Source organism: Melanerpes formicivorus, unplaced genomic scaffold (genome assembly GCF_026170545.1).
Source record: "Melanerpes formicivorus ecotype bairdi unplaced genomic scaffold, bMelFor1.0.p_v2 SCAF_14, whole genome shotgun sequence".
NCBI classification, from domain to species: Eukaryota; Metazoa; Chordata; class Aves; order Piciformes; family Picidae; genus Melanerpes; species Melanerpes formicivorus.
Window position 1 is genome coordinate 4804968 of NW_027142366.1, and position 21797 is coordinate 4826764.

The window sequence follows — 21797 nt, forward strand, 5'->3', positions numbered from 1 at the left end:
CAGGCCCAAGGCTGGGTTGGGGAGGAGGAAAGAGCCCTGGGGGGGGTTTGGGTGTACCCCCAGGTGGGGATGGGATGTTCTTGGGTATGTTCTGGGATCTCTCTTTGTCACGGTGCTTGTGGTTCTCTGTAAAGCTTTCATTGGTGTTTGTTTTTAAATTGTTTTTCTATTTAAACTTTCCATCACTTTTGCAATCCCTTTGTCTGAGTCATTGTTTCTGCCCGTGGTGGGGAGGGGGTTTGCCCCAACCCATTACAGGCACCGAAGACTCCAGGTGTTTCCTTACTGACGTACCTCCTACAGGCTGACCTTCCTCACCAGCCAAGGTTGTTGGAAGAGCGGAAAACAGGACCTGCAAAGGGACCAGAAGAGCATGACTCTCTCATTGAAATAATCAGAGTGGGGATGCTCTCCTCACAACTCAGTCTGATGCATTTTGAACGATTTGGTCAACATCTCGGCTCAGTTTGGTGTATGGAGCTGTGGTCAGGAGGCATTGCTGTAGTCCTGTTCTCTGCAGTGCTGGAATGACACTTGAAACTGGTACAGGGAGGTGGGGGGATTATTCTTATCTCAGAGTGGGAGTGGAAAATCCTTATCAGTGAGTGCTCTTTAAAAATAGGCAGTCCTCCATAATTGCCAAATGCCACATACAAAATAATGACACAGAGATAGATGATACATGCTGTGCAGGCTATATGCTGTGTTAGTAATCACAGAGGACTGTTGGGTTTAACTCCTGCTTTTTAATTACTTGCATTTTATTAAGAACATTCAGTATTTGCTTCTCTACCAAGCACTGCAAAGGGAATTGGTTTGCTCAGGATGTGTCTGACTTGTTGATTCGGAACAGAGTCATGAGCATTTGGATGTACTGAAAGCCCTTAATAGATTGTCCTACATAAGCTCTTATAAATCACTTGGTGCATTTAACTATCAGCCTGATTTCTCCTCTAGCCAGTGTTACTGAAGACAGCAGCATTTCCAAGTTAGTAAGCATGCAACAAGCAATGTGGGTTCAGTGGCTTTTAAATACCAGTAAAAGTTTTATTTACCACCTAAATGCCTTCAGCAGAAGCTTTGCCCTAATGAACATTTCAAGTCTGGAGGCTTAGGAAAAGGATATTTATGCCGAAGTTCTCTCACCCTTGAAATATTTTACATCCCAGAATTAAGTGAGGGATATATTTGACAAGCTGTTCATGTTTCAACTTAAAACCAAATCAAACCACAGAAGTCTCTCATTTATTAATTAAGATATTGCATTCGTTCTCGTCTTGCTGGTGGATGTGAAAAACATGTTTATTAGCGTGACAGTAAAGCTGACGTCAAGTGGCTGATTAAATATCTGTTCAGCTGGAGCCTTCACTGGCCCTTGCATTCTGATCCTGGTTTTGGCAGTGTGCCTGGGTTTGGTTCCTTTGGGTTATTGGGGTCAGCAAGGCCACGTGTGTTGCAGCCAGTGTTTGACTCCCTAATGAAAGGTAGCAGAGGGTGCCTGATGTGAATTTCTTTGAGTAAATCCTATCTCCTGCCAGTCAATTATGGCTATTGTACTGGGGCTGGGGCATCAAATTTGTGTTATTTCTGTTCTGTAACTGTTCACTTGGAAGGAACAGCATTTCTGAGCCTGATGCTTATGTTGCTAGCTGGAGAGTAAAATTAAATAGTCTCGATGATAAAATGTATTTTCATTGTGCCATCAAAGCTCCAAACACCTGTCTGCTTCTCGCCCATTTCATCTGTCCACACTAGTCAAATAATTCTCTTTATATTGTTCCTTCATTATAGATTCAGTCTTCCTTGTATGTAGAGCAGCAGCATGATGTATGAACTGCTTATCTTTGAATGATTTGTGATTTATGGAAGCCTGATGGTGGGGAGTTATATAAAAGGTCTTTGAGAGAATACAAAGTGTGAAGTGAGAGAAAGTTTGCAGATGTTTGCAGAGGACTTTGGGGAAGATAAATAGCAAGAAGAAAGCTTCCTGCTCACTTTTCCTGCTGAGTCTCTGTAGACTGTTTTGTGTAGTATTTTCTGTAGCAGTGTTTTGTTTGACTCTCCACAAAGCATAGTTAAAGCCTTGAATAAAATACAGCCCATGTGATAACTTCCACTAAAGATGTTAATATTTTGCATCACTGAATGTAGAAGCAAATAAGAGCTAAAAGGAAGATGCTGTCCTCCACAGACCCCCCTTGTACACCTCACAGTAGCAGCACAGAGCTTGAGAGCTGGGATGGATCCTACTGCCTCAGGTACCTTCACAGTCCTGGATGTGAAGAAGCAATGAAGCAGAATAAGATGCCAAACAATCTGATGTTAATAAGAGTTAGCACCCAGACCTTTGACTTTGGAGCTGAAATACTTGTAGCACCAAACCCATCTCCTCCTTCCTGATGTTTGTTTTTCTAGTTTACCTGCCTTTAATTTATGAGCTTAGGCAGCTCCAGTCTCCAGCAGTGTTCTCAGGGCTCCCATCTGTCTTTTCAGCAGTAGTTTATAATAGATCTTTTTCTTTTCCTTTTTAACATAAGATGGAAGTTTTCTGGATTTACAGCCTCACCTTTTCTTTCCTGTGTCCAGTCCCCCAGACTATTATTTGTCATTATCTCCTCCCTTCACTCTTTCATTTTTAATTCCCATGCCTGATGGTGGTAGCTTTGTTGAGGCAGGTTAGGCAGAGGCTGAAGGGGGAAGAGGCCACAAATTGGAGGTTGGAAGGAGCCTTGAGGGAAGGGCACAGACAGAAACGTTCTGCTGCTCTCCATTGAACAACATGAAGACATGCTGGAGCTACCCTGTTGCTACTTATGCCCTCATGCTGGCTTCTAAAACCCAGGAGAGAAGAACTGGAATGAAAAACAACATTTTTGTTCAGTTTTTGCTCTCTATTTTTCACTTTCCAGTGTGGTTTATATCTTTGTGTATACAGTCTGTAAATGTCTTGGTATGTTGAGAAGGCTGCAATTTGTAAAGCCTCAGGAATGGGTGTGCTTTGCTTGCTTCATGCAAATGTCTCGCTACAAAACAATTTCCCTTGCTTCTTTTTTGCCTCATTAGCTCGTGTGCTAACCTTTTTGGTTTGGACTCTGGCATGAAGATGTTGATAGCTGCAGCATGTCTCTTTTTTTTTGCTGTTGTATTTGTGCAACAGCACTGTCATTGTGTTTTCCCTCTGTGCATCTTCAGTGTTCTCCCCATCCACGCTGTCTGGTTTTTGGTGCTTTCTCTTTGATACGATCCTAGTTTCTGACAGTTGGTCCTGGTATGTGCAAGTGTCTCATCTCTTCCCGAGTTGCAACATGACCTAGACAGTGTTGCTCTTCTAATTGTCTCTCTGCCGCTGTGGACCTCTTGTTTTCCTCTCAGTTGAGATACAGACTGGTTCTGGCATGCTGTTTGCTTCCTCTGTTTGTTTTTTTCCCCCAGTGCCTCTGAGGTGGGAACTTGGTTACTGAAAGGATGGAATGCTTAAAATAATGTTTCATGGATCATTGAGAGTGGGGGCAAATTATCAGCTGCTTTTGTAATGTTTTTTAAAGGAGATTATTAAAATGTATCTTACAGCTTCAGTATTCACTCTCTGCTGTCATTGTTCTCAGTGTTTCAAAGAACATTCTGGAAAATGAAGTTTTATCATTAAGATTGCATTAAAGTGGATTATAGGAGAGCAGAGCAGAATATGAAGAGTCTCAATAGCTCAGAACAGTAAGATGCTGGCATGTCATTCACTGAGCTGTGGAACAGGGGACATTAATAGGCTGATAAACAGAAATGACTTTTTCTCTTTGCTTTGAACTTGCCAAGGTTTAAGAAAAATGCCAGTTTTTCTTTAGGCTTGTGTTGGACACAGAACTTTGGGCCAATTTTACTTTTTCAGTGCTCATTTTGAGGGAGCAGTTAGGTTTTTCAAAGCCATAGGTGTCACCAGCGTGGAAGAAGAGTGCCTACATCTGACTCGAACAACATTTGCTGCTGGGTGCCTACTTTCAAATCCTGTTTTGTGTCAACAAGGTCTGTAAGTTTCTCTTGGGATTGTTGGTTTTTTTTCCTCACAGAGACAGTTTATGTTGTGTTTGGTGCAGTTTCTGGAAGAATTATGTATAAGTCCTAAGAGAGGATGAAAGGATCTCAATAATTTGCTTTGGTGTGATGTGGAGAGTTGTAAGGCAGTTGGATTTCATGCTTCCTGTAGTAAGGAAACCTATGGTAACAGAGTCAGTCCAGAGAGCTTGAGTATTGCTTCTGCTCTCATAGACATCTCTGGTAGTTAAATTTTATGTGCATTAACATCACATTTGCTCTGAGGCTGAAATCTAAACAGATGGTGCTGTTCTTTCCAAACACCATGGCATGGCTGAGGAAATTGCCTATTTGTCTCTCTTTGAAGCAGTCATTTGCCAACCTAGTTCAAGAGGTGTGTATGAGGCTGAATGTCTGTGCTCTCCAGGAGATGTGAAACTCAAATGCTTTTCATTATTTCAAGAAGGAGACCTAGCACGTACCTCATTTTCCTTTGTGAATGTCAGCTCAATCATAATCCATCAGTCCACTCAGCATTTAGGGAAATAGGTCACAATATTGGGAGGTATGGAAAAGAAAGATTTCTCCCACTGTCCTATCAAAAAGTTTTGCAATAATAAACTGTGAGATTCTGGCTGGTTTGTAGTATTTAATCTCTGCAATTATTTACTTCTCTTCTGACACTAATCAGGATAAGTTTCCTTGATAGAAAACAGTACTTGCAGTAAGGTTTCTGTGATGTGATTTAGTTGATTCTAACACAGTTGATGAGGTTTTTGTACTCATATTTACCTGATGCTTTAAAAAGAGTATAGTTGAACAAACTCTGATGCATCTTAAGTGAATAGCTGAGGTTTCCTGGTCTAATTCTACCCTGTACGTGAGGCTGAACTGTAGCAGACTTGGTAGCCTGACAGGTATGCAGTGACATAAAGTCTGGTGTAGCACACGCCCCATGGAGAAGGGGGATGAGTGTTTTAAGTCAAGGATTTGGGGAGACATGCTGTGATGAGTCTTGCTGTCCCATTTTGAGATGTCATCCAAGTTGTGTCCATCTACTGGTAATGGCTGTCAGCCTGAATGGCCCCTGAAGGGGTGTTTAAGGTGTAGGATGTTGTATTAGAGAGTGAGCAGCTGAGGTGTGAGCACAGTGCACAGATAGAGTGTGCCAAGAGGCAACCCTCTAACAAAAGGATGGGCTGGAGGGCAGTGGTGGGTAGCTTTAAAGTTTGGCAGCTGTAGCTTCTGAATGGTGTAGGGTTTGTACACTGCAAGTAATGACTTCTTGGCTGCCTGTCTGGTAGAGTTTTTGCATTGTTCAGTATTTCTATTAAGTGTCCATGAGAATGAATTTGAGATGCTTGCTGAGGTAGGGATGGGGAAGGGAGTATCCAGTTCAAGGCTGGTGCTGCTTTTGTGTTCCATCACCACAGATACTGCTCTCAGGCACAGGTTCCCTGTTTAACCTATTAATTAAAAGAGAACCAAGGGAGTAATGGTGCACTGGTAATGAAATTATCCATTTTCAAATGCAGATTTGAAGCCCTCTTGATGAACTTTCCCATCTGAATACAGCAATGGAGAGAGTGTATCACAGACCCTGATTATTAAATTGGTCTGTGAATGGTTCCAAATTGAACTGGACCTTTAAACAGGCTTCTAGTTCATCCAGTGTTTTAAAGTGTATGTTTTTCTTCAAGGAGGAGAGTTTTGAGGTAAAAGGACAGCTGTTTGGGGATTTTAGTGAATTCCTTCAGCAATTTCCTAAGTACAATTTGGTGACCTGGCACTGCAGGATGTACTTGATTCATGCTAAGAGTGTCTTGTAAGACAGCTCTGCCTTTCAGATCAGTCTAAATGGTACCTTGGCAATAGTGCTATTTTCTTGGGAAGCATTTTTAGTTCTTTTATTTTAATTAGAATGGTAAAGAATATTCCTCTGTAGCACTTGGAAATGTCCCAATGTTGTTTCAGCATCAGAGAAGCAAAGATCATCTGTTCCTGAGTAAGCCAGAGAATTTGATTTTGATCTTTCTCGCTTGCTTGAGGGTTTTTGACTTGTGTGTAATAATTTTGTTGGTTTTTTTTCATGTCCCACTCACTCTGTCAATACTCAGAGCTAGTGCAGGCCTGGATAAACTTGTCAAACTTAAATTATGAACTGACTCATAACAGTCACAAGGATTATTTCACTCTTCTGTTACTGATCAAGTACTTTGCCAGCACACTTGATCTGTGATGAGACGCTCGTTGTGTGCCTTGGAACAGCTGTCCATTCTTGTCCCAGCAGTAGACTGAGTGTCTGAAGGGCATGCATGAAGAACTTCTCTAGGAATGCATGGATAATTGTGCATCCCCACATCATGCTGCACAGAGAGCTGAGAAGAAAAGGGACCAAGCTATTCTGGCTTAATTGAGAATCGTGTCCATATTGCGAAAGGAGTGCTAATCACCTGGCCTCAGAAGACATTTCTCTTCCAATATAGGTTGCTGGCAAGAGCAATGTGCAGGTGGTGGCTATAATTACTTGCTGAGTGTTATCTGTCTGTCAAAGCTGATCACATTAAACCTCAGCTTTACTTCTACTTTGTTAAAAAAAACCATGAAAAGATGCAGTCGAACCCAAGATCGTGTGTTTGTTGAAAACAAGGCATCTTCTCAAAGGCAAACTGGTTGATTTTGAAATAGATATGCAATTATTTAAATGCTTTGTATACATGAAATTCCTGTAATTGACTGGTGCTGAGCAAGGAGGCTGTCACTGAGATGCTGCTTCTCTCTTATCTTTCTTTTCTGGAAACAGCTAATAGTGAGTCTGCAGCTCCTCAGCTTCCAGTGGTGCAGCCATAAGATGAAGTGGCACCAGCCCCGGTGTCCTGGCATCGTGGTGTTGCTTCTCCTCTCAGGCTTTTCTGATCTGACTAAGAGGCAGAGGTCAAGTTCTCACAGGTCTGTCTTATCTCTCTTAGTGCACGAATACTGGAGAAGGCCCGGCAGCAGCTGCAGGAGGAAATGCTACGGATTCAGGGCCAGCTCTTGGATGAGAAGAAGAAACGTGAGCAGCATGAAGCGCTGGTCAGGCGGCTGCAGAAACGTGTGCTGCTGCTCACCAAGGTGGGTTTCCAGATTGTGTTTGAAGAGCCTGTAAGCTTATTGCTTTCCTCCAGGTGCACTCCTTGTTATTTCTTCTTTGTTCACCTCTGTAACTGGTGCTACAGAGGTGCTATGGAGGTCTTTGCTGGGTGTGTGCTGTAAGAGGTATGAAACTTTAGGACTGCATTAGAATAAAAGTGCTAGCACATCCTAGGGTTTTGCTTGTGTTTCCCCCCTGGGGGGCCCGTGCTATGTTGGAGCTACGTGACTTGGTCTCAGGCTTGGCATTTGTGCAAGGGCAGAGAATTGAATCATGTTGTCACTGGAGCGTTTTGAGCCACCGAAGGGAATTTATAATGGCTTTGGCTGCATCGCCTCCTTCCCTAAAGAGAACAAAACGACGGCACCTTGTCAACTGTTCCTGTGGAAAAACAATTTACAGAGAGTAAGAGATTCGCCTTCCTCTTACACTGGAAGTCTGTTCCAACGTAATGGCAGGCAGTAGACCAGTAAATTGAAAATGCTTTTTAAGATTCTTTCTATAGGATATATCAAAGAGGTCTGCATTATCCTCTATCAGGTATGCTCTCGTGATGAAATTCTATACAATAATTTTGAAGTCTGTAGAGCATTGAAAACTTTATATTAAATTCTGAGGCTGCTCTTCCCCCAAAGGGAATAATAACTCTCTGCAGTCAGAATGATAGCTACTTCACTTTCCAAGAGTACTCCTTACAAAACTTCACTCATCTGAGCAATCTCACTGATGTTAAAAAGCTGCTCACGTAAATAAGCTGCTGTGTGTGCATAAGGTCAGACTCACTCAGGGCAGGAGGGAGGCAGGCACATCCCTCCATGCAGGGAGAAAAGATGCTGGTATGGGAGCATCTGAGCAAGAGGGAAGAGAGCTGTTGTGTTGCTTGTGCTGTAGGCTTTAATTTTCGGTGTCAACTAAAGCATTTTGATCAATTTTAATTGTGCTGCACCCCATTCTATGTTATTCCATGTCATTGTTAAGCCAAAGAAGCTGTGATATATGGTACGATAAGCAGAGCTTCTTGAAGCATGAAGCAGCCACTTTACAAGAGGATATTCTATCAGATCTTCTGGCTGCAGAATTTGATGCCACAGAGTGTCACACACATGTGAAGAGAAAAATGACAGCAGTTCTTTCTGCTTCATGCTGAGGTAGGCACTGCAATCAGGGTGGATGGACCAAACTCTCTCCATGGAAACAGGAAAAGCTTCTCATCTCCTCAGTATTTCTAATACTCCCAGCAGCAGACAGACCTCCACAGTGTTCTAGTTTGGCAGTGGCACAGCTGGATAGGAGACAGGTGGATACTGAACCTGTTAAAAATCCTTCCTTTACAGCCTTCTCAGCTGTCTAGCATTGCACTGGGCCGCTCAGCCCTGAAGGAAGTTTCTCAGATGGTTTCTGAACTATTCCCTTTGTTAACTTATTTCCAGTGCTCAGCAGAAACATGTTTTGTGGGTGGTAGAGTACAAAATATCATTACTTTTCTTTAAGTGCTGGACAAAAAGCCAGCAGTACTTTGTCAGGTAATGAATTGTACCCTAATTTATATAGAAAGGCAGAGCCTTTGCTTTGTTTGCTGTCCTCCCCCTGAAGAGGAGTAGAAGGTAAGTTAGAAATATTCTTCATCAGACCATGGCAAATAAACTCAATGTGCTCAACCATTCCTCAACTGACCTGTTTTAAAGGAATAAAGACTTTGCTGCTCTCTGAAAATTTATATTCCACCCAGAGAATGCTCAGGGTGTCCTTTGTGAAGAATGTGCATTATGGTACTTGGGCAATCTATCCTAGGCACTGTTCCTCTCACTGGTTGCTCTTCTCATGCAAAATCAGGAGGAGGAATTTCATTTAATTAAAAAAGTATGATTTTGTGATTTAAAATGAGATTGAGCAAATACATTGCCTGTTAAAAATAATTATTTTACATTGAAAGCATATCACCTAGAATGGTGTTTAATCATCTAATTAGTGGCATCAGGAGCACAGTGTGCTTCTATGTAATTTGAGAAAGGAAGAGATGAGCTCTCTCTATTGAATCTTTGTCTTGTTAAATAAGAGACTGTGAAAATCTAATTTGGGGGAGACTATTATATATATGATTGACTTGCTATTGCTTTTGATAGTGTGATTTCTGCAGTTGTGTACATTTGACCCTCTAGTAGAGCAGGGAATCTGGGCAAATAAGGATTGAAAGGCACCAGATGTCTTTGATGGTCCAAGTTTAATGCATTAATAGCTATCCCTTCCCTGGGCTCAGACTGTAACCTGGAAGTCTCATGCCTTCAATATGCTTGGTGTAAAAGATCAATACCAAATGATAAGCTGTTCTTCATTTAATAACACCAGTACCTATTATTTTAGTAGTAAATGTAATCTCTTCAGGAGCAACTTGTTTTGCTGCTCTGATTCCTTATGAGTTTAGTTGCAGGACTATTGAATTTTTTTCCTCAAGATTCAAGCAGTACTGTCAGGCTGTCACAGGTTGCCTGTCTCTCTACTTCAGCCTTGTTCATTTTCTGCTTGCCACAGTCTCTGGCTTTTCTTGGTTGCTTTCATATTTCCATTTCAGTGCATTCAACTTCTCCCTCCATTGCTTGCTCCTTCACCTCATTTGCATCTTTTGGGCTTTCTTGACCTTTCATGGGCCTTTCCAGTTGGTTTACTGTTTGGAGTTGGCACAATTGCCAGCCTTGGATAGCTTGATAATTCACTACAAATCTCTCTTCCCTGGCAGAATTGAAGAGCAGCATTCTCCAGTCTTGGCCATACTGGTGCAGTGGTCCAGCACAGTCAGTTCCACCTCTGACAGTAGGCTGGCATAGGAGCTGCATCCTGGTTATTCCTGTTGATAAACTGCTGTTTAGAATGTGTTAGTTGATTGATTTCCCCCATATGTCCTTGTAAATCAGGGCAGTACTTAAGTTTTCTGATCTACATGTTTTCTGTGAAACACAAGACTAGATTTGGACACCCTAGAGGCTTTCAGACATTGATGGCTTGAAGTTGCCTCCTGGAGGGTCACTCTATTCACTTAAGGTGATGAAAAAGAAATTGATGTTTGAAGGGATATGTTCAGTTGCTCTTCTAGAAATCCACTTGGCTGGATTTGCTGTCTGTTGTGCTGTCTTTTTGCCTCAGCTTTGCTCAGAGTTTCAGGGAGATTTTTAATCTTTGCTTTGTTACCTGAGGTACTTCTGATACAGCAGCAGTGGGAGATACCCGAAATGCTGAGGAAAGACCTAGTCCACCTCTGCCCTTTTTCCTGTTTGATTTACTGGTGTATTAGCTTTGAATGCCATGTTTAGCTACACAGGTTTGTATTTGACTTTTGTGTTATCCTTAAGCCTGTATTTCTTTTTCTGAGAGCTTTGCACACAGTTCCTGGTCTTCGTTTATGAAGTAGGCTTATTAAAACCAGGCAATTCTGCTACTGAAGGGCTAAAATTTGGATCTCCAAGGAACTTTTATATTACATGGAGGTCTCCCAAAATGAAAAACCATTCTGAAAATCCTTATATGAGTGCAGGCAGCTGATTGAGTCAGTATTTAGAGGAAAGCAAGCTCTGGTCTGTTTGTTTCAGGAGGGCAGCTTTCAGAAGGCACAAATGAACCTTGCACGGGAGAAGTAAGGTTAGAGTAAAGCAATAAAGGCACACTGAAGAATTCCCAAAGCCCTCTGATGGGGAAGGCCAAAAGTTGGATTGCATGGCTCTTTTTAGTGTGGTCACCTCATCTTCTCCTGGTGTGATTTGACCTGGTTGGAATCAGCCCTTAGCTGTATTTGTTTTTTGGTTGCTGTTAGGGTTCAGATCTGCCAGATTATTCTCCTGCATGCATGCAGTTCAATGACTTCTTAAAACAGTTGCTACTTCTGTGCACAGAGCTGGTGGATGTGACTGCACAAAGTGAGAAGGAACCATCCCACTCTACATGCAGTGGACTTGACCAGAAACCAACCCCCCTCCTTGGCTGCAGTTGATGCATGATCCTTCACACGAAGCTTTTGCCTGTTTGCGTATGCAAGAACTCAAAATGCGAAGTCCAGTTTCATTTGCTTCTTGCAACTTATCCCAAATGAGTCCAATTTGCTTCTCAACTTGGTAGGCTTTGTGCATGTAGACTGTCCTAATTGCATCCCTTGCTCTTGTATAAGGCATAACACAGCAAATGAATTGAGCTGATTGTACTGGATGTTGTTGTGCCGTGTTTATTTCCCGTCTGTGCAGTCGTCTGCCTTTGGGTACTCCCCAGCCCGCAGAAGAGGCTGAAAAATTCCATTTTGTTTCCTGAGCATTCAACCAGATCACATGATCTGATAAGAAATCTGTTTCTATTGAGATGTAATTTAGGCCATCACCATAAAAGCTGGAGATTAAACAAGTATTGATTAACCAGCTCCATCTGACTCTGTTCATACCACATGTTCCTGGAGGTATCTTCGCAGGAGTCAGTGCGAAAGTATCTAAGCGACTCCCAGAGCCGAGAGTGGCAGAAATGCATCAGAAATGGGCCTGGGTAATTAAACTGTTCATTAAGCATGGCAGATGCAGAGTTCATGACTTGATTTGCCATCTGCTTTGTTTTGTAATCAGTAAAGATTTGAAATAATGCTGATGGCTGCTCTGTCGTATCGGGTCTGCATTGTTGTGCGTTCTTTTGAGGAGACAGATGATTTTTAAAGCATGAGGAAGGATCTTAAAGTTGGAGGGTTTCATCAAAGAAGAGGAATTAACCCTTTTTCTTATGTGTGTAAAAACCTAGCTTTAAATATCAGCAATAAAACAAACGCTGTCAAACAGATTCCTTACAACAGACCTTCTTTGGAGTATTGCACCCTGGGCTCTGCATCCAGGTAGCAGTGGTGGCTTTAGGGCAGAACTGGGTTTGTGGTGGACAGCATAAAATGCTTTATGGCTCTATGTGCATCACTTAAGCAGCACAACTATTCGTGCATCACCTGCTGTGCTGCCATTCCTCGTGCATTTGTTATCTGCTGTCAGCCTGACTCTTGCCAATCCTTTTGCTCTGCTCATCGTGTTTCCCCTTCACATTTTTATAACCCCCTAGAAGTTATCTTCCTTTTTACACACCTGCATATAAATACATTAGAAAGTGATTCCACTGCTCCCTTTTCTGTGATCCAGCAAGGCAAATTTTCTCAGGTGAGGAGGTACCTACAAGATCATCCAGCATGCTTAGGAAGAGGGGAGACAAGGCATTCTGTGTTTGAAAGAGCTTCAACAGCTTTTTAGATTGAGCACAGTTCCCTTTAATTTCAACATGATTGTATTAATCAGTTAAATAAATGCAGAGAAAAGGTGATTGGTGGTAGTTATGGGCAGAGGGAGAAGATAGGAAGGGAAGAGAGAAGATCATTAACTGCTGTGGGACAGAGAGAAAGCAGTAATTGCTGCCTGCAGAGTACAGGGGGCTTGAATAGGTCTCTGCTGAATTGTAATTTCTACTATCCAGTAACATCATGAATTTTAATTCCCAGACTCCTCTGGTGGGGTGCCTGTTTAAAAGGATGAGGACTAACAGGTCAGAGATGAGGGAGATGCTTTCATGTAGCAGCTTTTCTGCAAGCTTCATGTTCATGGTTTACACAGGAGTGTCGGGGTTGTTGAATAAAGCGTGCTAAGCTTTGCGAGGAGGAAAGTGGGATTTGGGGGTTTGATGACTTCTGCTGCAGACATTTTCTGTTGGGGTTGAGAAAATACATTTTGTGTTTGCTCTTGTTGGCCTCTAACAGCCTTGTGTCTTGTGAGGTGGAGGTGCTTCAGGGAAAAAGAGTTCTGGGAGGACTTTTTTTAACACTAGATTTAAACCTTTTTCTTTTTTTCCCTTCTGTACAACCCAGATTTGTTGTGATTTTTTTCCAAGTAACTTCTCCCAGTATTTCCTATGCCATGTTTTAGTCCTGATCCACCAAACCACCTTCTGGACCTCAGGCAGCTGCCTTCCAAATGTAACAGCGTTGGAGGTAATTTGCTGCACCACTCTTTGCCTCCAGTGGATGCTCTGCAAGGAGATTCTGCAGATATTTATTCTGACAGCACTTTCCCTGTCTGTTGGGTTTTTAAAGTGTTTGTCACTGGTCTGCTTCACCTTTCTTAGTTATCTTCCAGTCTGCATTGTAAGGACTGTTAAACCCTGCTCTGACCTTTCATATGTAACAGCCTCCTAGGATCTATTGACCTGATTTCAAATACCTCTAGGTCTCAGAGTTTGAGAGTGATTTTTCCTCCTTTGTCTGCACCCACTAATTTGTCTGCTTCTGGGTTTTATTCAGCTCGTAATGGAATGGTCTGACCCTGGTTTTCATGGACGTTGCCACAGAAAACAGAAAATAACAAATATAGATTTTTATCAGCCTCGCTGCTTTCCACAAGTCACTCATCTCAGCAGCTATAGAAACATGGCAGTACTGGTGCTTCAGCCTGTCTTCCTCACAAACCAGTCACAACATTTAATGAAACGGTTCCATCTGCGGTGCTTGCTCTGCCCTTTCTGCAGCATGCCGAGCAGAGTCCCACAATACCCTAACAGCAAGTTTTTGCAGAGGTTTGTGCAATGACTAACTTTGTGCTGATTTATACTGGTGGTGCTCCATTATATTCATTGCAAGATCTTATTTTGCATGCTTGACATTTAAAAAAATATTGTTTGGAATGTGTTATTTATTTTGAGACCTTTATTAAGCAACCTTAGTCTAAGAGTTTAATTGTTACTGATAGCTAAGAGTATAATTACCTCGGTAAAATATCATGACTATATTAAGCAAATGGAAATTGTCTTCCAGAGCAGAGTGAGTACAAGCCATTTTCCTCTGAAACAGGCTGTTCCACGAGGCCTGCTAATATCATTTACTAAGACAATTGCAGAATTTCTCTGTAACGAATGAATAAAGGAGAGCTGAAATCGATGGGCTTGGAGGAGAGGCTGTCTGTAGCAGTTCTGAAGCGGTGCACAAAGGCTATTTGGAAGGAGGAAGTAGCTTTAAACCAGAAAACATTCAAGGTCCTCAAGTGAGATCTGCAGGTTTATGAGAGACAGGAGAAATGAATGTTTTCTGACGCGAGCTCCCGGATGAGCAGATGCTTGGCTTTACTTGGTTTTCCTCCTTTGACACTAGATTCTCTGCTGTGCCTGGTTTGGCCATAGGTTTGCTGCTCACTCTTTTACTAAATGAAGAAAGTAGCCTAGCTGTTGAATTCTCACTTTCTTCTCCTCCTCCAAACCAGCTTTTCAAAACCTGACTTCATGACTTGTCAGTCTGCGTTTGTTGGAAGGATCTCTGGATCTGAGATGTCTGAGCTCATTCACTGGCTGTGGGCACTGCAGATGTTTGGACCTCCCTGCGCCTTCATGTATTCCACTGGACCCTCACCAGTGAGATCTTCTGCCCTTGATTTGGTGTTGCCCTAGTTCTTCATGGCTAGTGGATAAATTTGCCTTTTCACTGACTTTGGGTATTCAACTTCTTTGTGTACCTGTATGGGTAACTATAGGAATTTGTCCCGCAGAGGCATGAAGGTGATATGCTTTGTTAGAGCAGAGCTTGGTCACTTGAGGGCTTTTGACATGGAAATGGTGAATGTTAGCTTCAAATGACCAGCCTGCAGGCAGGAGATGAATTGACTCGTGGGCCTTTGCTTCCCTTTTCCTCTTAGAAGTATGAAAGAGCTCATAAAAATTATCTTAGTAAGTTTATGGGAATCAGTTCTGTGTAATTCTTTCTCTTGCCTTTTTATGTATGTAGTAAACCTTGCAATGATAAAAATACAGAGTTCCTTGCTCCCTTTGTGTCTGACGCTTTTGAGGTGGAGGCGTGAGGACAGCCTCTGTGCTCTTATTGATGTTATGTCTGACAGTTTATATTTAAGCAAAGATTTAGAGGGTTTAAAAAAGAAAATTATAACAATTCAGAATATGCAGCAAAGTTATGTGTTGTTTTATGAGGTATTTTTGAAGGGCTATAGAAATGTGATCTTTTTACCCCTCCCAGAATACTGACTGGATTCTGCTTTTGTTCTACCTTTACTCGGTATTAATACTCAATCCTAAGAGGTGAGATGATGAAAATTAGAAATATGCCCATAAAAGAATTTATTTGACCTTCAGTTCTCATATTTCTCTGAGAGAAAAGGTTGTAGGACTTCTAAAGGTAAAATATTCAATAAAAAGAAATTAGGTTAATCCAATGTTATGGCTGAGAATTTAAACTCACCCAGGTCAGGTAATTCAAAGTTATAGTTCCCTTGATGTGTGTGCTGTAACATTTATTCCTTAGCTCCTCAGCCCTGAATTATGAAGGATGGTTGAGTGGATATGGCAGGGAAGCAAGCAGGAAGATATATGGGAGGAGTGAGGGGATTACTGTTCTGGGCAGCTGGGTGGAACAAGCCTCACTTCTGCACATTGCAGGCAAGGGAAGGGCAAACAGTGTGAGGTAGCCAAGTGAGGTAGCTGGGCATGGGCTTGGGCAGCATCCAAGGACAGGGCAAGAGACTTAGGATCTTTCATCAGGAGGCTTTTAAATACAAGCTAGAATAGGCTGCACAAAAAGGGGGTTTTTCATTTCTTTGTTCCTCAAATACTTGGGGTTTGAAGGCATGAATATCTGCGCCTCCTAGAGTGGTGGTGCTGCCACTAGAACTGCAGCTTTGAATCTCTGACTTCTCTGTTTTAATTCTCAGCCATAAAACTGGATTAACTGAGTTTGCTTCAAGTTGAAGAGGATAGGAGAGAGAGATAATTAAGTAATTGCACAGTAGCTTATTTCAACATGTGATGTGAGCCTCTGGTAAGAACAGCTGCACTACTCAGACACCAGTCACTCAGAGCGTCCTTTCAAATGAAGACCCAAAAATCTTTATAGAGCTGAAGGACTGTCTGGAGAATTGAGGAGGTTTGGATTGCTCCTGGCACATTATCCTGCAGCACTATTTTGTGCAGTGTGTGTTTACAGCATCTCAGGTCAAGCATTGCTTGAATTTATTGCTGAATATATTAGAAGTCAAATGAATTTTTTTTTTTTCCTAAGTGTTGTGGGAATGGTCTTTGAGCTATGATTTGTTGCCTCAAGGAAAAATTAACTGTTCCCTACTTTATGAGCATGTTTGCTTAGGTGGCATTTCAGAGACAACAACCCTGGTTAATAAAAAGTACAGGAGTTTTGAAGAATTGGTCTGTTTTCTGTTGTGAGCTCTGATTGATGCCATGAGATCATGATATTAGTTTCTCACTATGTGGACCACCTGCTGGGGTTTTTCAGTGTTGTGTGGGACATCCAAACCAAGAACTGTGAAGAAGCATTAGCCATAAATTTTCCTGTTTGTGTGGAAGCAATTTGGGACAGTGGGGGAACTGAGGCTTAATTTTCTCTCTGTATGAATCAGAGCCTTGGGATTTCCCCAGACATATCACTACCTTTATTGAAGTCAGGAATTTGGAAGAGGATTAATACGTAAATGAAGTGTGAGCATGAGAGAGGAAAAGAAGAGATGCTTTTTACATCAAGATAATCCTTAACTTCCTACCTGTCAGGAGGACTATTTTCATGAGATGCTTGTGATTTGTAGAGGTTGTATGCAGGAAGAACCTACAACCCTATGGGATATCCAGGTGGCATTTTAAGTGTAGGGAAGCAGAGCTTTGGTTGAATATTTCTGTCTGCAGGTGTGTCTGAATCTCCTTCTGTTCACTGGGTAATGAAGAGAAAAGATTGAGGACTCCAAAGCTGTCCCTTTGCCACTGTGTTGGGTCTGTAGGAAGAGCAATGTGCTTTATTCCAGTGCTCTACTATCCCAAGTATAGGCTCCCATATGCAGCACTGAGAAGCAGGACACTACACCCTACTTGGTTTTCTGGTCAGTATAATTTTTGGATGTTACAAGAATGTGTGTAAGGAATTGAGGCAAAGGGGTTGAAGTGCAAATGATTGGAAGGGGGAACATTTTAAAACTGATCACTTTGCTGCAAGTGTTTGAAAAGGTTTGTGCTGATCTCATACCAAGGAGCTGCAAACACCTGGAGGGGCAGGTTTGACATCAATGGCAAGTGTATTTCAGAGACAGGTTTGCATTCTGCTAATTCACTTTGACAGCTCACACTGCAACTGCAAGATCTGTTGTTCTGCTGCAGCTGAATACTCTTCCCCCCTCCACCCTTTGCTCCACCCAAGATGTGAGTACAGCTTCCTCTGTTCACTTTCTCCACCACCCTGATAGCACTGTGAAGTTCATGTTCTCCTGTCCTATGTGCATGGAAGGAGCTGTGGAAACTAAACGTAGGAATATTTGGGTGACAGGACTCAAGGCTCACTGTCCTTGTGTGCATTTGCAGGAGAGATTCAGATTACAACAAGCAGCAGGTTCTAGGTAGAGCTTTGGGCTACCTGACCGCAAAGCACATCTGTTTGGAGGTGAATGTCCAGTGTGCCTGAAGCCTCATGGGTTCAACCTTCAGTGAACAATGCCTTCATGTCCCTCTGTGGGACAGTGCCAAGAACTCATTCCCCTTTCAGGGAGAGTGGATTCTCACTCCATTTCTCCCTCTGAGCAGCAGAAGCTTCCTCCCACTGGGAGATGGTCCCGCACCCTTTCTTCTGTGCCTCAGATGGGAGACATCTGGGTTACGAGCAGGCCTGGGACTGAGAGCTGATTGTTATTGCTTACCTGGATGGGAGAGCAGCTGAGAAGAAGAATTCTGTGGGTTAAACATGTGCTTAAATTAAAGATAAGCATGGATGTGACGTAGCATTTCTTGCAGCATGTGCACACATCGTGGAGCTGTGTGCTTCTCCAGGGTATCTGCAAAATGAATTGGCAAAATGACTGTGCAGCTCTCAAAATGATCTAGTGTCTGAAGTAGGAATTTAAGCAATCCTACTCTTCTCAGTTTGGGGCTTTTGTTCAGAGAAGTCCACAAGCTGCAGCAATTTAGTTTTGTGCTTGTAACAGTAGTTGTACTATGTAAATAATATTTTCAGTTTTACAGGCAAGGACACAGTTCTGGCTTACAAAACAAGAAGAAAAGATTAATTTTCTGTTGATAGTGTGCTACCTTTGGAGAGCAACTTTCCAGGTTGACATTTCTGTTATATTAATTACAAAAGAAGAAAAGCTGTGCTTGTTTTGTCATTGGGAAATGCCATTTGCAGAGTTATTGGAAAGCTGACCTTGTCAGAAGTGTTATTGCATTATCCCTCTGTGAGGGCCACCACAAGCAAACAGCAAGGGAAAAATGCCCAAAGAAAAAAGCAATTTCAGGGAATGGAATGAAATCAAAACGAAATGCCTTTTATCCCTCTCCAACATGAAGATGTTTATTAAGATAAGATAGGTAAGAGTTTGGTGCTAGGGGAAAAAAAATGCTTGTGAACCACTCTAGGTGTTCTAAAAACAAAACCTGCCATGCAAGAGAATTTTTGACCTTCTGCATGAGGGGAATGTGAACAAGTGACAATAGTCACTCCAGTGACATCTCTCCCACTCCCTGTTTTAACCTGCTGTAACCCTGACCATCAGCCTTCTTCTCTCAGCCTTCTTCTCTCTTTCCTGTTCTATACATGAGGCTGTGTGGCCTCAACCAGCACAGACCAAAGCCCCTGTGCAGGGCTGGGGTTGGGCTAACCTCTGACACCGTGGTGCTTGGAGGGTCTCCCTGGAAATAGTTTCTTTCCCACCCCCAGTTTACTCTGCCTGTCATAGAATCACAGAACAGTAGGGGATGGAAGGGATCTCTGGAGGTCATCTAGCCCAGACCCCCAGCCTTTAAGTAAATCTCAGCTCTTCTGTTTGCTTCTAGTAAAATACCAAGCAACTAATCTGTTTGTTTTTCCCTTTTCCCTCCCAGTTCAAAGCCACAAAACAATCATTTTCCCCAGAGCCATTATTTGTCCTCCCTAAACAGCAGGGAGCAGCAGCACCTACATATTCCTCTTGCTCTGCCTCAGTGTCTCTTTCAGGCACAGTGTTGCTGAAGAGCCTTGGTGATTGCCTTCTGCAAGAGAGCTGCCTCCTTTCATGTGCCTCTAAATAATCCTTTCCGCTCCTGAGCAGAAAAGCACCACTTAGTTTAATGGCCATTTCTTCTTGGAACATGTGAGCTACAACAAGAGATGTTGAGTGGCTGGTTCTGCTTGTTCCTGTGCTTTCTCCCTAAGGTGTAACTGTCACAGAGGTAGAGTTCACAGGTAGCTCAGTGAGTTGTTTGTAATGAAGCATATTCATCACATTTTAAAGGCTTTCAATGAACTCTTTCCTGCCAGAGAAATGACAAAAACCCCAAGCAATTTGAACCCACCACCTCCTTTTTGTGTGAGCCAACGTGTTGCTTATGTAACATCTGTGCACATGAATTTGTCATGTGTGCTGTTAACCTGAGGCTATGTTCACAGATCTTGCGTTGCAGTATTGGCTTTTTACTTGCATAAAGGACAGGGGGGAAAAAAGATAGCTGCTGAATCCCATGGAAATATCCTAAGGAGGATGCTGAACAGTTGTAAATAATAGCCAGCTTTATATTTAACTCTCTCAAGGCACCTGCAAATGTGAAACACAGGTTCTAAATCCAATGCTTTCCTTCAGATGCCACAAGTAAACCAGAAATGCAGACTGAAGCAAGTAAATGTGCATACCTCCCCTGCCTCACTTTCCTCCTTGCCTGGACATGGAATAGTGTGTTCTGAGGTTCTGAAGGTCCTTCTGCTGCAGCTGTTGGTACATCTTCTGCATCATGAGTCCTGATCTCTGCTGGGGTTCACTTCCTAACATTGGGAATTATTCAATCCCTCTGAGGGACCAGGTGAAATTGACTCTTGAATCTGTCTCCTGCCACAACTACCCTGACTGTCTGTAGAGGGCTTTTTATATTTCAGCTTGTTAGGGTGAGTTTGGGGTTTTCTTTGTCAGGGTTTGTATATTCACTACTTCTGACTCAGTAGAGGTCGTTTTGATGGAATTAATTTTCCTTAAAGGCGAGGGAGAAAGTAATTTGAAATGATTGCCCCTTGTCAGCCACTAGTTACACAGGTTTAGCTTTAATGTCAAGCTGCTCCACTGAAGGAACTGATCTCTTAACTGGGGCCAAAACATCTCAATGCACAGACTGAATTAGCAATACCAGAAGATAAAGGACTTACTGCTGACCCCAGCCTGGTAGGCATGGGACCATACTTTGCTTGCTTTATGGAGAATTCACTGTACCTAGGATGGTCTTCAGCTGACAACCTGCAAGCTGTTCTGAGCATGGGTGGTGGTTGTGCCTCCATGTGACTGAGTGGCTGCCCAGTGACCTGCAGCTAAAGTTATTATTCATAATTGGCTTTTAACATGCTGAAAGTAAGACTAATAAAATTGTATGTAAATTAGAGAGCTCACATTCTTCATACAAATGCAACTTAAGAAAAATGGTTTCTTCTCACTTTGCTGCATTGTTAAGGTGCAACAAGCAAGACTGATGCTCCCCCGGGTGATCTTTGGGACTTAGAACGTTTATTCATCCACACCAATAAGTGCTTTATCCTTGCCAATGTCCCCCCCCCAAGAAGTTGTGCTAAGAAAGTCTTGGGGGAGGAATCTTCTTGTTACATTGGATGTCCTTTCTCTTTTTTTATCTTGGGGCTTGGTCTGGAGTTAGATGTGTTATAAATATCTGAATATCAATGCGTGGTAGACTTATGAGAGCTGTTAACAACTAATGAAGGTTAAATGCTGTCTATTTTGGGAACCTCAATGACACCGTCACTCATTTTAGAGGTACTTGATGTTTGGAGTTGCATTTTCCCCTCTATCATTCCTGTGAGATAGAGAAGCACCATTATCTCAGTTATAGAATAGGATGGGGAACTCAGACGGTCAGATCAGATGGTTGAAGACCTGAGCCCAAGTCAAACAGGAGTTCTGTGGAAAAGCTGTTCAATATTTATTGCATCTCTCCCTGAGAATATTTGTTGTTATCCAGTCTCACAATGCAGTTTTCTGTGCCTTGCCTGTGTGACAATGACCTTCCTTCAGATAGGGCAGGTCCTTTGCTATAGAATAGGATAGGATAGAATAGAATAGAATAGAATAGTATAGAATAGAATAGAATAAACCAGGTTGAAAAAGACCTTCAAGATCATCAAGTCCAACCTATCACCCAACACCATCTAATCAACTAAACCATGGCACCAAGTGCCTCATCCAGTCTCCTCTTAAACACCTCCAGTGATGGTGACTCCACCACCTCCCTGGGCAGCTCATTCCAATGGCCAAAAGTATGTCTGTATGTATTCTGTGACACTACCTGCCCCATTATTAGCATCAGCTTTTCACTGATTTTCTATGCCTGCCAGCTCTTGTCATGTTTTGGAAGCATCTAGTATCATTTCAGTGAACCTGCATTGCTCCAAGGATCAGATTTTCTCTTGGAGCCATGTTGCTGAAGTGGTTTTGTTTGTGGAGGTTGTGGTCTGGTTTGTAGGCACAGGCTGGAGTCCCTTCTCTCCTCTCCACAGGCCATGTCTTGCTGGCAGGTCCATGGGAATATCATAGCTCCAAAGGGTGTCCAAATCAAATACCTGGGAGACTGTGGTTTAAAAGCTGCTTGTGTGCACACTGCATGAAATCCAATATTTTTCCCTTCATTTTGC

The 21797-nt window shown here is 42.5% G+C and overlaps 1 protein-coding gene across 2 annotated transcripts in view; it reads left to right on the forward strand.

The window, feature by feature from the left end:
- The window catches only part of MAD1L1 (mitotic arrest deficient 1 like 1), a 428013-nt gene that overhangs the window by 129766 nt on the left and 276450 nt on the right, over nucleotides 1-21797 (forward strand). For both annotated transcript variants that reach the window (XR_010988348.1, XM_068146670.1), the window contains exon 11: nucleotides 6996-7140. Coding sequence is in view for 1 of the 2 variants with exons in the window: in XM_068146670.1 (XP_068002771.1) it covers nucleotides 6996-7140 (145 nt within the window). In the remaining variant the exon portion in view is untranslated. The remainder of the gene's footprint in view (nucleotides 1-6995; nucleotides 7141-21797) is intronic.